Genomic DNA, 16,380 nt, shown 5'->3' with positions numbered 1-16,380 from the left:
CTGGGAAACCAACACTTGATTCTCAACAAATTTTAAGGAGAACTATTGATTATGGTAAGACAGGAGGAACATTGGAAATCAATAATCTATAGTTCTGATTGTGAATCTGTATGCAGTTACCACCCTCTATTAGTTTAGGCTAATTCTTCAGTAAGCTCCTTAGACCTCAGAATCCGTATTTTTTTTAAAAGGTTGTTCCAAAAGTTCCATATACTTAGAATCATACTCATCTGTTTATTCTGCCATCATTTCAGCAGTTTAATTCCCCATGATATAACTTAACATTGCCACAGTGAGCCAAGCTATCTATTACTTAGTGGGAAAAGCATTCTCTGGTTTTTATTCATTAATTTAACTTATTCAACAAATACTTACTGAGTTTCTTCTAAGTAACAAGTAACATGCTAGATGCTATAGAATGCAAAGACCATATAAAAGAAGCCCGTCACATCTTTAGGGAAATCACTATTAGTAATATTAATGTTAATTAAGGGCATCCAGTGCTCTCTTGACTGTGTGTGGGATTTCTAAACAGTCCAAGAGTTAAAAACAAATTGTGAGGGCTTCCCTGGTGGCGCAGTGGTTGAGAGTCCGCCTGCCGATGCAGGGGACACGGGTTCGTGCCCCGGTCCGGGAAGATCCCACATGCCGCGGAGCGGCTGGGCCCGTGAGCCATGGCCGCTGGGCCTGCGCGTCCGGAGCCTGTGCTCCGCAACGGGAGAGGCCACAGCAGTGAGAGGCCCGCGTACCGCCAAAAAAAAAAAAAAAAACAAAAAAAAAACAAAAGAAAAACAACAAATTGTGAGATAAAAACATCTGAAAATCATATTTATGGAAACCAAATTTGTTTTTCTATCAGGGATTGTGCTTTCATATGAGACGGTGGGTTGAAGAGAATAAGGATTCCTATCACTTGCTCAAATTTTCATCAGAAAATGAAAGTTGCTTTATAGACTCATAGGAGAATGGTATTATTTAAAAAAAAATTTTAGTGTCGTATGGATACAACGATACCCATACATATAACACAAAGACACATACACACAAAGTATCCAAACATCAAGTACCTACTTTTAGCATACACTGTACTAAGTGCTTCCATGAAACTGATCTCATTTTATACTCACAACAATCCTTCAAGCTACCCACTACTCCCTTTAATTTATCCTGAGAAAACTGAAAATTTAAAGTTGAAACTGCTGTAAGAAAGAGGCTGAGATTCAATTTAGTCAGTCTTCAAACACTATTTTTTTTCTCTATCACAAAAATAAAATAAATACATGAAGAAACCCATCTAAATCAAGTTTCCCATTACCCAATGTATTACAGTGGTGCAAGGGGACAATGGGGACCAAAAGAGATTTTTTGAATCAGCAACAGCCACTTGATCAAAGGAGGAGGAGAATTCACTATCTTTGAGACAGGATTTTATCTGGGGCCTGTGTAACAGAACAGGTTAGAGAATGTTAGAATTCTTAAAGCAATCTCTTACACATAACAGTGAAAGGTCAAATGTGAAGTTTCATGCAAAGAATGTGAATTCAGTTCTCAAAGCTCCGAGCTGGTATTGCCATCAGGGAGATACGAAGAACAGCAATTGATTTCTTCTCTTTCTTTTCAATAATCAAGGCACATATTCACAGCCAGCAGAACAGGACTACCACCTTGTATTTTCCTAGCGCCCATCTCTCAGCTTCAAGAGCTTTATAGATTTTTAAAATTATAATTAGTCCTTACTCTCTTTGGGAGCAAGGGGCTCTGTATCATTCCAAATCTACCAAAACAGTTAGCAGAGACAGCTCAGAATTATGCAGCATCTGGATAAAGGCTAATTAGGGCAGCCACGAGCCTGGTGATAAATAGCTCTGAAGACAGGCAGATCTGAGTCTGAATCCAGTCTCTGCTCTTCAACATTGAGTGAGTTTCTAGATGTGTTTGTGCCTTGTCTTCCATGTCTTTATATGGGATAATAAGAGATGATACTTAGTAAAGTCGTTGTGAAGATTGAGTTAACAAACATGAAGTGCTTGGCAGATTTCTATTTTACAAAGAGAGAGCAATGGATTTTAGTGTGTAAGCATCATTACAATGATAAAAATAATTTGGTAGCAAACATACATATTTCTAACTAAACACATTACTGTAGTCAGAATACTTGCCACTTTACAGATACACTTGTTATATGCATGAATGTAAAATTCTTAGTGTGAAAAAGTATATTTACTCTCTTTGCACCCAAAATATTAATTATGAAAAGTAATTAATTACTATGGAATTCTTACTGAACTGCAACATAATTGCCCACTGGCAATGCCTAATGTTTTAAAAATGACTTATTAAGATAACTCATATTCAATTTATAATTCATTTTCAACATTTAATGGATCATTGAGAATGCTTAACAAGAAGTTTTCTTTTATTTCATAAATGTTATTTTTTCTATTAAATAAGCTTCCGAAGTCTCCTCTTCTAGGCAAATTGTGAGAAGGGAAATTTGTATGACTAGCAAATCAATGATACAGCTATACATCAAATGTTATATGTTTAATGTATTATTATAAATTTTATTCACTTTTAATTTTAAAAATTTACTGATACTGAGAATAGGTGGCTATTTACTCCTTTCATGTTTACTCCATATCTCAATATATTTAAAGACTGTAATTATTTCAGAGAGTAAATCTCACCTTAATTTGCCTTCAAAGCTATTTGACCAGTAAAAGTATCTTGTCATTAAACAAAAAGGCAAGAGACGCTGAGAACTTACAGCGTATCTAATGCTATGTGTGAAGAAGAGAGAGAGAGAAAAAATCTGACTTTTTCTTCAAATTATTCTTAACTAGTATGAACTAGGTAAATTCTATAACAACTTATGATTATCACTGTATTGCAATTCATAGTGTTTACCTGTTCATATGTAATTATCCCATGCTAGACTGTACAACTCTGAGGTAGAGACCTAGTAAGAAACTGACGATTACAGGTTGCTTAACAAGAGGTTCTTGACTGTTTAAGTGCTTGATAATAGTGGGATGAATGTGTGGTTAAATGAACGGATGAATGATTGAGTGGATGGGGCAGCGTGATACAATGGAAAGTGCGCCCCTGCTTTACTGTTAGCTGATTTTATTCAAATCACGAAATTGCTAAACATCAGTTGCCTCTTCTGCTAAATGGTAGAATTAGATAGACTACATGATTCCTCCCCTACTAGTCTGAGACCTTACCCTCCAGCCTCCTGGCACATAGAGATGGGCCAACTCAGCTCCATCTCCACAGGTAGTCCACTTTGACACTTCAGAGCAGGTCTACCTTATGCTGAGTAATAGCATGGACCACTAAGTTATAGTTCTTTTACTAAAAGTCAGCTCCAGCTCTAATCTCAGTTTTCAAGTTTCACCAAAAATTCTTAAGGATTTTTGTTTTTCTTTTCCTCTATGATTCCTCTATCCTTACCCAACTCTTGGTTTGTAGTCTCCTTTGCCTGATATTTCTACTCTCAGGCCTCAGTTTCCCCATTTCTATTCCCTAGTCACTGCTGTTGGGTTTATGCTTTTACTTCTGGCTTTGAGGGACACACTGGGTTGTGAACTCTGTATGTTTTGCTCATGGCATTTATATCCCACCTGTGCATCCTTCCTCTCTTAATAAGGGGACTAGGATATGCTGTGGGAATATCATTAGTCCCTTATAGGGAAGAGAAACGGGTATATCAGCACTATTTCCTGGCAAGAAAAATGAAGCAAGAAACAGGGCATGTAATTTAATCTGATGGCTTTGTAAAATGTAAACATTTGTAGGAGATGGTATATGACTAAAATGTTGGTAGAACTCTCATAACATTTTTCATTGAGAGTCATATATTATAATATCATAATTAAAGGGAGTTTTAGAGATAAAAAATGTTTAGATATAGATGCCAAGAGTAACTGGAAAAGCTCCACTCCTGGCCATTGAGCTATTGTCACAAAATCCTCTCCAAAATCTGGAATAATTAGAAAGCACATTTTTAGCTACAGATTCACCCTGAATTCTCAGTCGCCGCCCCTACTCCACTCCCAGTTAACATAGCTGAGGCAGAGTTGCTCAATATCCAAGGCACATGGCCAGTTTTCTGAGGCTGTTGTTCCTGGCTCATCATAAAGTAAGAACTATGGGTAAACCAAAGTAGTCCCTGTTCCAATCCAATCCCTGCAATTATACTGAGAAAGCACATAACAAATTTCTAGTGAGAAAGACTGGATGAAAAATAATGGTTTCCCCTGATTCTAAGTGTACTGCATCAAAAGATATGCTCTACCTCAATGCTATACTTCTCCCTCAGTTATCAAGTGACTATATTATCTCCATTCGTTGAGTAACTGGGTTTTTGTCTTGCAATTGGTATCCACATTCTCATTACTGGATACATTCTGTCAAGTAGCTTTTATTTGCCTCATCAGCCTAGAATGTAACCACATTTCTTCGTCAACTCTCTTAGATAGGCAATCCAGATATTTTGTCTAGTTTGATCTTTGTTAATGTTACTCATGTCCTTCCTGCTTCTTGCCATGTGTTTTAGACACTTACATTTGGGCTTGAATCATTATGTTCCATGTCTGAATTAATTGCCCCATCACTTCTCCCAACCCTGTAGAATCTGCCTAAATTCCGTGTTTGCTTTTTTGTCTGGGTAGTGATAGCCCTATGATTTAGGTTTATGGCCTAAGTTCTTTCTATAGAAGGTTAGTCATTTTGGAGAAACAAAGCTGAAATCTATTCTTTATTTTGTTCACCCATTCTTTATGCATATTTATTTGGTATCGTCTAAGTGCCAGCCATTCTTTTATTTAGGCCTTGGGATAATAGAGAAGAACTTACAGAATGATAGGAGGCATGAATATGTAAGCCAGCATTATCTATTAATTTATGTAATGCATATTAAATAAGCACCTATTCTGGGCTAGACAATACGTTTGGCACCGTGGACACAAAAATGAATAAAACAGTTCCTGCCTTCAAAAGATTTATGGGAGCCACAGACATGAAAACAAATCTTTTAATATCATGTGGCATGTCTGCTAATAGAATTAAAGAGGGTAACATGGGAGCATGGATTGATATAAATGACACTGATGAGGTAGGAAGGAGCTTGTATGGTATATTAAGGGGATTGGCCTTAAAGGGAGATGGTAAAGCACAGCTGTTTACTAACAAAGGAGGTAGGCCTTGGTTATTTGAATTCAAATCCTTTCTGCACTTGGTAACTCAGGGGCCACAAGTGTGTGATCTCTCTGAGTGCTGGTTGATGCATCTGTAAATTGTAGATTAAAATAGAACTTATTTTTATAGGGTCGTTGTGAGGAACAAATGAGATAATTCACATACTTAATCTAATACCTGGCACATTGTTTATGCTCAATAAACATTTGTCACTATTATTCTATAGGCAATGAGAGAATTCAGGAGGATTTTAAGCAGGAGGATGATAGGGCCAAAGTTCTGTTTGAGATAGAGCATAGTCAAAATTGTAAGCGTAATAATTTTGAAAACTGTGCAATACACTCATTGGCAATGTCTAGCAGGAGCTGATGCTTGTGGGAGAAGCTTAGGCTGGAGTTAGAGATTATGGATAAATAAGGCTCTAACTATAGTATGAATGGGATCACCCAGGGAGAGTGTGTAGAGTGGATAATTCAGTTGGCCGAAGATGGAATTGTGTGGAATCCAAAAAATGTAAGGGGTAATATCAAAGAAAGAAATGTCCATGAAAAAGACAAAGTAGGAATGATCATAGATGTGTTTAGTAATAAGCAACATAATGGAGGCTTTCTCCTCCTTGAAATGTCATGGAAAATGATTCCCAGAGGGAGCAAAGAGCTGGGTATTGGGAAAGGAGTAGAAGCTCACCAATTTAATAAGGTGGGAAAGGCACTGTGTGCAGAGAGAATAGTAAGTCCCAACACATGATCTCAGGGAGGCTAAACATGAGCAGTAGGTGAACAATACAAAACAATGCAATCAGTGCCCCAATAAAATATTGTCGTGGAGAGGTCTTACAGTGTTTCAGATAGGCCATTGGATAGGCAGAGGGAATGGGGATGAGTATTCCAGCAGAACCACACCTGGAAATGGGTGGCAAGAAGAAGAATGAGTAATGACCGTACTGCAGCTGAGGGCTCCTTTATGATAAGTCATTATGTGTTTATTGATAACTTAGGGATAAGGCTAAGCTGAAAGTTGCTTCCACAGTGCCATGAATTTCTGAAATGTAATGTGACTAACCATATCCTTTTAGTCACAGTAAAATTAAATACCAACTTGATTAATATGAGATCTGATTATGCTATTAGAGAGAAATGTAACCAACATTTTTGCCTTTTTTTTTAAGGATTTTCCAGAAAAGGAGAAGTCCACAGCAAAGGCCCTGGAAGATGTAAAGGCAAACTTTTACTGTGAATTATGTGACAAGCAGTACCACAAACACCAGGAGTTTGACAATCATATTAATTCTTATGATCATGCTCATAAGCAGGTAAGTCGAAGTGGGAAATAGCCTTCATATTCCTGGATTTATACCTTCAGAACACAATATATGCAACTGGCCGTATTTATCCTTGTCTAAGATGCTGAGGTAAAACCATTTTATACCTTTTTTTTTCTTGAAGGTTGTGTTTTCTGTTTAAATATTGGGTGAAATACTTTTTCCTAGAAGGAATGTAAAACTGTAGGTTAACTTACAGATGATCCAAGGGCAGATTGACATTTATTTTAGAGTTATGTATGTGGGGGAACCAGGACCCATTAAAAATAGGGCCAGATTCAAAACCACCTAGCTACTTAGTGGCAGAACTAGAACACTGGACTAGTACTAGGACAGAATCTATCATAGAATTCTTTCAAGAGTTCCAAGGTATAGGGAATACTAAGTCTTTGGGGAAAAAAATTTTCAATATAAGTTTACATTTTCCCAAGAATACCCTCTTAGGAGGGTCAAAGTGATTACTTAATAAATGAACCATTGCAAACAAAGAAAATCTTGACAGAGGCAAAGTTGAGGGGTAATGGCAGGTATAAACACTTCACATTTCATTTTCTTTTTCTACACATGGAAGCTAAGATTCTCTATTTCTATCTATCTGTGAAAGAGGAGGTTATTGTTCTCATCTGTTAAATTTTATCCTTGCTGCATGAGGTATGAGAATACTAGCCTTTTAGGAATTAGGAGTGTTAAATACCACTAAGAAAGAAATTCCACATGGCCAGAGGATTATTGCTAAGAGCTGAGAAGGTGCACACTCCTAGTATCTTTGAATATATGAGTAAGTCTCGTATATTCTAGACCTAGAATGTTTATTCAGAGTGAACAGCAATAAAGGTTTTGACTAGCATCACTAATATTTATTGAGCACATATAAAATATATGGCTTTGGGAGATGCAAGACACAATTTCTAACTTTAAAGATACAGCATGCATATATAATTGACTGGATGTCTCTGACAAGAGCAAGAACAATGGGATGAATTGTTTAGGACTATGATTCCCAAATCTTAGTGTGCATAATCATCACTTCGCAACCTGTTAATAATGCAGATTTCCAGATTCTCCTTTAGATATTCTAATTCAATAGTTCTAAGATGGAGCACAGGAGCTTGTATTTTGAAATGACACAAAATAGAATTTTTCAATCATAAATAAAAATGAACTATGTGGCTACTATCCAACTCCAATAGCAATCAGTCTTGTTTCATTTATAGAGCCACCACTCACTTCCCCACCCCTGCTACCACCGTGCATTATTTTGAAGCAAATTCCAAACATTGTATCATTTCATCTGAAAGTATTTCAGGATGAATAATGATGCTTAAACAACATAGCCATCATCATACCTAAAAATTAACAGTATCTTGGTATCAGTGGGTGGTCTTGTTTTCTCATTTGTCTAATAAATGATTTATAAATTTGGGTTTGTTGAAATCAGGATCCAAACCTATCACACTTTTGGTTGACACATCTTTAAGTTTCTTTTAATATATATTTAAACTATGGGTTTTTCACTCTCTCTTTAAATTTTACTCCTTGCAATTTATTTGTTGAAAAACTGTATTGTTTCACAAATTTGAGATTTTACTGAATACAACCCAGTGTTGTCTTTGCACGTTTTCTGTCTTCTATATTTCCTTTAAACTTGTTGTTACAGATAAAATCTGGTCAAATGCAGGTTAACATTTTTTTCTTGGTAAAAATATATTAGAGGGTGTGTTGTGTCTTTCCATAAGGAGGTGTATGATGTCTAGTTTTCTTTCTTTTTATGACTTGAAGTTTGATCAGTGGGTTCAGATACTATTGCCTTGATCCATCCATCATTAAGTACCCCACCAACCTTTTTCCACTAATAGTTCTTGTATCCATAGATGATCATTTGCTTAAACCTATTACTTCATTTGGAGTTGTAAAATGATGATTCTAATTCTATCATCCTTTTGTCATTTATTAGATAGAATATGTCTATAACGGCAAACTTCCCAAAAGTATCACCTAACGTGAATTTTATGTAAGAGTGCTTCAGGCTGCATATTAAAAAAAAGTCACTCTGGAGATTCAGAGAAATAAGTGACCACAGAATGTCTCAGGGGATAGTGACATTTGACCTGTGCTTTAAGTGTGCATGTGTAAATGTTGAAAAAGAGGCTCAAGATGGGATGGAATTCTTGAAAGTGGAAACACAAGGAACTAAGGTGAGGAAATGGAGGGGTATGAGGCCTCTTTTGAAAACAGTAGAAAGTATTGGACTACCAGAGGGTGAATTCTCCACGCTCTACAGTCTGCCTTTCACTCTGCAATTCTGCCTCATCAATTTACCTTTTTATCACTTTCCTCAATCTTATTTCCATTGGCTTTCCAACATGTTGATAAAACTACCTTTCCTCAATCTTTATATTCCATCTATTTGCCCATTTCTGTCTTTCTTTAGGCTTACTAACACTCTAAGATTCCTAGGCATACTCGTTGTTCAAACAGTGGTTGAGTTTCCACTATGTGCTACTGTGCTTACTAACATTCTAAGATTCCTAGGCATACTTGTTGTTCAAACAGTGGTTGAGTTTCCACTATGTGCTACTGTGCTTACTAACATTCTAAGATTCCTAGGCATACTCCTTGTTCAAACAGTGATTGAGTTTCCACTATGTGCTACTGTGCTGGCTGTTGAAAGTGGACAAATTTAATCCCTAATTTCAGGGAGCCTGTAATCTGACTGGGGAACCTGTAATCTACCTAATCAATCTGTAAAATACATTGATTTAAATATTGTAGAATTTGTATATCTAGGATACTAAGAGAACATATAAAAATTATTTAAGAATGAAAAGATGACAGGTGAGCTAGAAGTCCTAAAGAATGAATTATAAGTTAGCTATGTTAACCAAGAATGGAAAGTCCCTTATGGTAGAAAACCTATATCAAGGCATGGGAGCCTGTATCAAGCATAACCCAGAGAAGCTGCAAAAGATTCACTGTGATCACTAAAGTCACCATCAGTCTCTTGGAGAGCTCTTTAAAAATCTTTGAAACTGTCCCTCATTCCTCCCATTCTTCTCTTGCAATAGACCTTGTTCTCATTCTTCCTTTTGCATTGTCTTTTCACCATTCATGTTTAATATCACTCCTGATTTTTTGCTAGGGCCTTCTAACTGGACTCCCTGCCTCCAGTATTTTCCCTTCTCCACACCAACCTATCCATTTTCAGCCAGATTGATCCTCCCGAACTACCATATTTATTCTATCACTCCCCTCCTTGGAAAGCATCAATGGCTGCTGGCTGACTTTTAAAAAACTCTGAATTACTTAGTCTGTCATTCAAAATGTCCACAGTTTGGCTCGGGCATCCATTTCCAGATTTATCTCCTGCAACCCCAGAATTTCCTTCTAGTTTCTTAAAAGATTCATTATGCTTTCCCACCTGCTCTTATTGGCTCATAATCTTCCCTCTGTCTGGGATGCCTGGGGGCTGTATTTCAACGTATACTTCAGTAGATTTAATACATAGACTGACAACTTATATCCAGATATAAAAAAAGCTGAGAACTCATGCTAAGCCGATTTAACAGCGTTTTCCAAATTCCTTTTGATCAACACATTCATATTGTACAGAATTTTGTACATGCTGCCCACTTTGGGAAACATTGGAATAATTAAATTTGCCATAGACCTCATAAAACTGCTTTCTTAGGTAAATGTTGAAATACTTCCATCTAAAGATTTATTTGGGCCCAAAATATTTTGAAAATTACCTGAATTCTAAATGAAGCTGAGTGTACAATTTGCCTTTTAAATGAAACTGAATTTTATGTACAAGAAATAGGAAATATGCACTAAAGTAAAATATGCAAAATCTTTTTTTTTTTTTTCCCAAATCCCAAAGCTAAATATTTCTACTTGGTTTTGCTGGGGATTTGGATGAGAGTATTTTCTGGCCTAAATAATATGAACAGTTGCCTTAATTTTATTTTCCATGTGGATTCAGAGTAAATATCTGGCCTCTTGTGCTGAACTTCCAACAATATGGTCTTTTGGTACACTTAGAAGTGAATCCAAATTCACATGGAATTAATTCTATTACTCATTAATGAATAGTTTAGAGCTAGAAACAGGGTAATCTGCATTACCTCTCTACCTCCTCTCATTTATAATTACTCAGGATCCTTCATTTTAATAAGTGATTTCTAAAGCTTTTGTGTTACCTTGTATCTAAATTGCAGTCCTATGTGTTTATTTTATTGCAAAGCTTGTATTATTTACAGATTTATTGTAATTCTAGAGAAGTAAGCTAATATATAACTTTAAATAATAAAGTAAAATAATCTGGGATTCATAGCTTTAAAGTAATTCCATTGGACATTTAATAATGTTTTCTATAATTTAATAAAAATTGAGATATGTTTCTTGTAGAAAAAGTTTATCAGTAACAAAGCTGATTTTTTTCTGTTTCTTCAACAAGGAAAAATTGAATTTCCAGTTTTGACAGCCACATTCTATACCTAACTCGTGTTTTTGGAAATAACTCGATTGTTTTAGCTATTGCCTTGAACTTTTAAAAATTCTGTGTAAATGTTGAGCATTATTACCAAAGCAATTTGAACATGTATACAAATTACAATAAAGAGAGTTGTATTGGATAAAGAGAGTACTGTAACTATTAATATAGCTAACATGTCAGTAACAATTAATTACTTCTGAGACTACCAAGTCATAATCCCTTTCTTGGGACTGTTAGCTGCTAATGCATAATATTGAAACAAATAATACACATCCTCACAAGCAGCACAAGTCTCTCCTGCCCCAGAGACATACTGGCTCATCTCAGCTTAGAAAAAACAAATGAACTGGATCCCCATACAATTAACCCATAAAAATACCTTCAATAATAAAAACCAAATCCACTTTCAGATCCTCCACATGTGACACTTAATCCTCCTAATCTTCGTTTGCTTCACAATAGAATTTATTTTCACTCTGGAGGAGCTGTTCACTTCTCAAGCCTGGATTTGAACTCCAACTGATTCATTCTTAAAATGTTATTTTGGATTCTCCCCATCTCTACCTGCTCAAGATAAAATAAACAAAACAGAATTATCTTTTGTCATCTTGACGCCAAAGGGAAAAGATTCCCAAAGCTGATAATTGAATTTAATCCAGTTATTCTTGCTTTGTTCCTACAATTTGATTTATATTTTATCCAAAGACTGCCCAATGATACATTTCAGCATAGTATATTTAAGCTACTAGTCATCTTAATATGGCAACAGGATTTAAAAGTATAGTTAATTTGTAGGCTTGGCAAGATTGAAGAAGAAATGTAGACTAGAGTGTCTAGAATGAACACTAGAACCATAAATGTTGGTAAAATAGAATAATACTTATTTCCTGCTGTATTTTGTATTCTATAAACCCAGGTTTCTGGTAGATTTTATATTTCTATATCTGCACCACCACCCTCCCCCAAGAATTACCCAGCAGTAATTGGAAACTCTATTAGCAAAGAAGTACAAAAGAACCAAAACTGATCTTAGCTTCTGAATCATAATTCACCTCTTCTAAAATACTGCTTTCACCCTGGCTAAGAGACCTTTTGATCTCAAGGTGAGCTCCCAACTGAAAAATAAATTAAAAATATATGTTCTTGTTCTTTCTGTTTTTCAGTTGTGCTAAGTGATTTCCTGCCTTAGTGTGTTTGCCATATCTCTTTCTTCCAGAGCTGTTTTTTCAGATGACTTTCAACTTTCTGATTCCTCTTTTCATTTGTGTCTTAGCTCAATGTCATCTCTTCTGTAGGATCTTTCCTTTGCATTTTAACTCAAGTTAGAATGTTGCCACTTCTCCAAATAATACCCTATTGGCACTGTCAGTGGTGGTTGGGGTCAGCCTACACTGGCTCTCCAGAGCCAACTGTTTAATATTCAAAAAATTTGTGAGCTGGTTCTTAAACCACTGGTAGATTGAAATCAGCCATGGTGGGAGATCCACACACACTACAAATAGGACTTTATATGTTTCATTTGATTTTTCCAGAGTTGATATACCAGCACACCATACTGACCCTGCTACTCTGTCCTTTGTCAATATATTCTACCGTCATTGACTAATCACTTCTTTTTTCCTTTATTGAGATATAATTGACATATATCACCATGTAGGTTTCAGGTTACAGCATGATGATTTTTTTAATTTACCATTTTAATTGTTTAAAAATGTACAATTCAGTGATTTTTGGCATATTCCCAATTTATTTACATATATCATGAAGTGATAATTATGGTAAGTGTTGAGTTATTTGTTTTTGTACTGAGTTGTATGAGTTCTTTATATATTTTGGATATTAACCCCTTATCAGATATATAACGATAATATTTTTCCCCTTTCATAGGTTATCTTTTCACTTTGTTGCTGGTTGGGATTACTACTTGGGCACTATAGGTCTGAACTCAGTCTGCCAAGATCCAAGTGTCGTTAAGACCCCTCACCCCAATTCTCTGTCCCCGTGGTTGAGCCCTGAAGATTCCCTTGCAATCTGGGGCAAGATCAGAGTAGGGGCTCCCACAAAGTGACCCACAATGCTGGGGGTAGGGATTGGTTGTCCGCCCTGGGTTTTCTTTGCTCATTGGAGAAACTGGAGGCTGAAGGGAGACCTCTCCATGTGATGCTGCACTGGCCTGGGGGAGGGACAATGCAATCAATGTGTAACTTCTTCTCTCACCTTCTGATTTAGTGTCTTGGTCTCTGTGGTGCAAGGGGTGCTTTAGCCTCACCCCTGTGTTGTAGGATTTTCTCAGTGATGTCTTATTCTTGAATAGTTATTAGTTGTTCTTCTCCTGAGGGGGAACAAAGTCAGCAATCACCTATGTCACCATCTTGGTGATGTCACTCCTTAATCACTTCTTAGGTAGTTAGAGTGAATACTATAATGAGCAAAATTAGCTCTCTAATCCCAAGTTCTTTATAATTATTGAGCAAAGGCTGTCATGAAACACATTTTTATAATTTAAGAAAATACTTGAGCCCATATTAATGCTGAAGTAGTGTTCCACTTGAAGAATTTTAGACTTTACTCTATGGGAAATTGCTAGTCTTCATGGGCTTTTAAGCAAGCAAATGATATTATCAGATTTGTGATTTAGAAGAAAAAACCTAGAAGCAGTTTAAGGGTTGGAACACAAGGAAGAGAGCTTGGCTCTGCCGTCAGATGGGAGCCTAAGAGCCCAAGAGATATGACTGAAATATTTACAGCAGTGACAAGGAGAGGAAAGGAGAGGGGTACATTCAGAAGACTGTCAATGACTTACAACATATGAACACATGGTCTACTTCACTTGTAATCATATAAATACAAACTTGAAGAGTTTTTCAAAAAAATGGTGTCAAATATGAAAAAAGAATACTACCCAGTGTTGACAAGATGTGAGATAATAGATACGGTTAAACATTGCTTGTGGGGATATAAATTGTCTCAATTTTTTGATGTTCAGCTTTGGATTACTTATCAAAGACTTAAAATGTGAATTTTTCCTATGAACAATTCCATCTGGCGTGTATTCTAGAAAAATAATCACGTTAATTCCAAAGATTTATACATGAAGATAGTTAAAATAGAAAAATACCAGAAGCAATCTAAACATACAATGAAAATAAAGTGGCTAAATTATGATGCACATAAACTGAAATACTGTGTAAAAGTTAAATTACATTTTGGATCTATATATATATATATATATATTTTTTTTTTTTTTTTTTTTTTTTTTTTTTTTTTTTGCGGTATGCAGGCCTCTCACTGCTGTGGCCTCTCCCGTTGTGGAGCACAGGCTCCGGACGCGCAGGCTCAGCAGCCATGGCTCACAGGCCCAGCGCTCCATGGCATGTGGGATCTTCCTGGACCGGGGCATGAACCCGCGTCCCCTGCATCGGCAGGCAGATTCTCAACCACTGTGCCACCAGGGAAGCCCTGGATCTATATTTTATACAGAATTAATTCTTAAAAGGAATGCTTAGATACTTGTTTATATTAAAAATTAAGGAATATATAAGTATGGAACATTAAGTAATAGCATTTAATTACAATTTGGTCCATATCTTTTTAGATAAGTTTCTAAATACTTATTATCAAGTCATAAACTCTTGTATAAAACATAAACATAAAATGTGATTATACTATACACATTATTCTGCCTTCATATGTTTTCACTTATATCTTGTCAGTCCATAGGGATTTGTATTTTATTGTGTTAAGTCAATGATCAGAATTTATGTCACTGTGACTTGTAGTTTTTTTTTTATGTGACCCTCATAAGGTACTGTGATTACTTTATAATTATATTTTCTTTCTTGTATACCTATTTTTTCCTGGAGTTAGAAACTACCTTATTTTTATATTTGCTCAATTTTTTAAAACCACTGCCTATTTCTAATTCATCTCTGAACTATTTACCATACATAAGAAAAAAGTCTGATTCAAACATCAAATTCAAAACATCAGATAAATGAAATGATAGATCAGTCCTTGTCCAGCCCCTCCCTCTTCTGGTGAAGTCCTGGGTCTTTCTGCTCCAGTGTTACCCGGTTGCCTTCCAGACCTGCTGCACAGCTGTTCTTTTGGGACTTCTCTTTATCATCATCCTATGAATGCTTTTGTTTCTCTCTTAGGCTGTAGTCCTTGTTTCCTTGATCTCATGATTTCCTATATCTTATTTTACTCCTCCTTTTGGTGGAACCTATTTTCCCAAAGCTTCCAAAGGAAGAATACACACAAGGTAAAATTTGGGAGCCCTTGTCTGTCAGTAAATATAAATGCGTTTATTCTGTGCTCACATTTTATTTATTTTTCAACTGGGTTTTAGCCTTTAGTGTTGCTGTTGAAAAGTTATATATGTCATTTTGGCTCTTAATCCTTCTTTTCAGAAACTTTTAGACTTTCCTCTTCATCGTTTCATTTTATAATGATGAAACGTTATAAAAAGAATTGAGGACAGTCTCAGAGACCTCTGGGACAAAATTAAATGCACCAACATTTGAATTATAGGGGTCCCAGAAGAAGAGAAAAACAGGGTCTGAGAAAATATTTGAAGAGATTATAATTGAAAATATCCCTAATACGGGAAAGGAAATAGTCAATCAAGTCCAGGAAACACAGAGAGTCCCATACAGGATAAATCCAAGTAGAAACACGCCAAGACACATATTAATCAAACTGTCAAAAATTAGACAAAGAAAAAATATTAAAAGCAGCAGGGGAAAAGCAACAAAAAAATGTACAAGGGAATCCCCATAATGTTAACAGCTGATCTTTCAGCAGAAATTCTGAAGGAGAGAAGGAAGTGGCATGACATATTTAAAAGGATGAAAGGGAAAAAATTACAACCAAGATTACTCAACAAGGGTCTCATTAGGATTCAATGGAGAATAAAATCTTTACAGACAAGCAAAAGCTAACAGAATTCAGCACCACCAAACCAGCTTTACAACAAATGTTAAAGGAACTTCTCTAGGCAGAAAACACAAGAGAAGGAAAAGACCTACAATAAAAAACCCTATGAAACTATGAAAATGAAACTATGAAAATGAAATGAAACTATGAAAATGGTAATCGGAACATACATATTGATAATTACCTTAAATGTAAATGGATTAAATGCTCTAACCAAAAGGCACAGACTGGCTGACTGGATACAACAACAAGACCCATATATATGCTGTCTACAAGAGACCCACTTCATACCTAGGGACACATACAGACTGAAAGTGAGGGGATGGAAAAAGATATTCCATGCAAATGGATATCAACAGAAAGCTGGAGTAGCAAAACTCATATCAGACAAAACAGACTTCAGAATAAAGACTATTACAAGGGA

At 35.9% G+C, this 16,380-nt stretch overlaps 1 protein-coding gene across 1 annotated transcript in view; it reads left to right on the top strand.

Annotated features, from left to right (window-relative positions):
• The window catches only part of ZNF804B (zinc finger protein 804B), a gene marked incomplete at both ends in the record, with an annotated part of 502,854 nt that overhangs the window by 415,973 nt on the left and 70,501 nt on the right, over positions 1-16,380 (top strand). The window contains one exon of the mRNA XM_082845949.1: positions 6,371-6,514. Within this exon, the coding sequence (XP_082702075.1) occupies positions 6,371-6,514 (144 nt within the window). The remainder of the gene's footprint in view (positions 1-6,370; positions 6,515-16,380) is intronic.

This window comes from Leucopleurus acutus, assembly GCF_964270905.1.
Source record: "Leucopleurus acutus genome assembly, chromosome: 9".
Lineage (NCBI taxonomy): Eukaryota > Metazoa > Chordata > Mammalia > Artiodactyla > Delphinidae > Leucopleurus > Leucopleurus acutus.
Note: the sequence above shows the minus strand (reverse complement) of the source record. Positions and strands in the feature narration are given on the sequence as shown.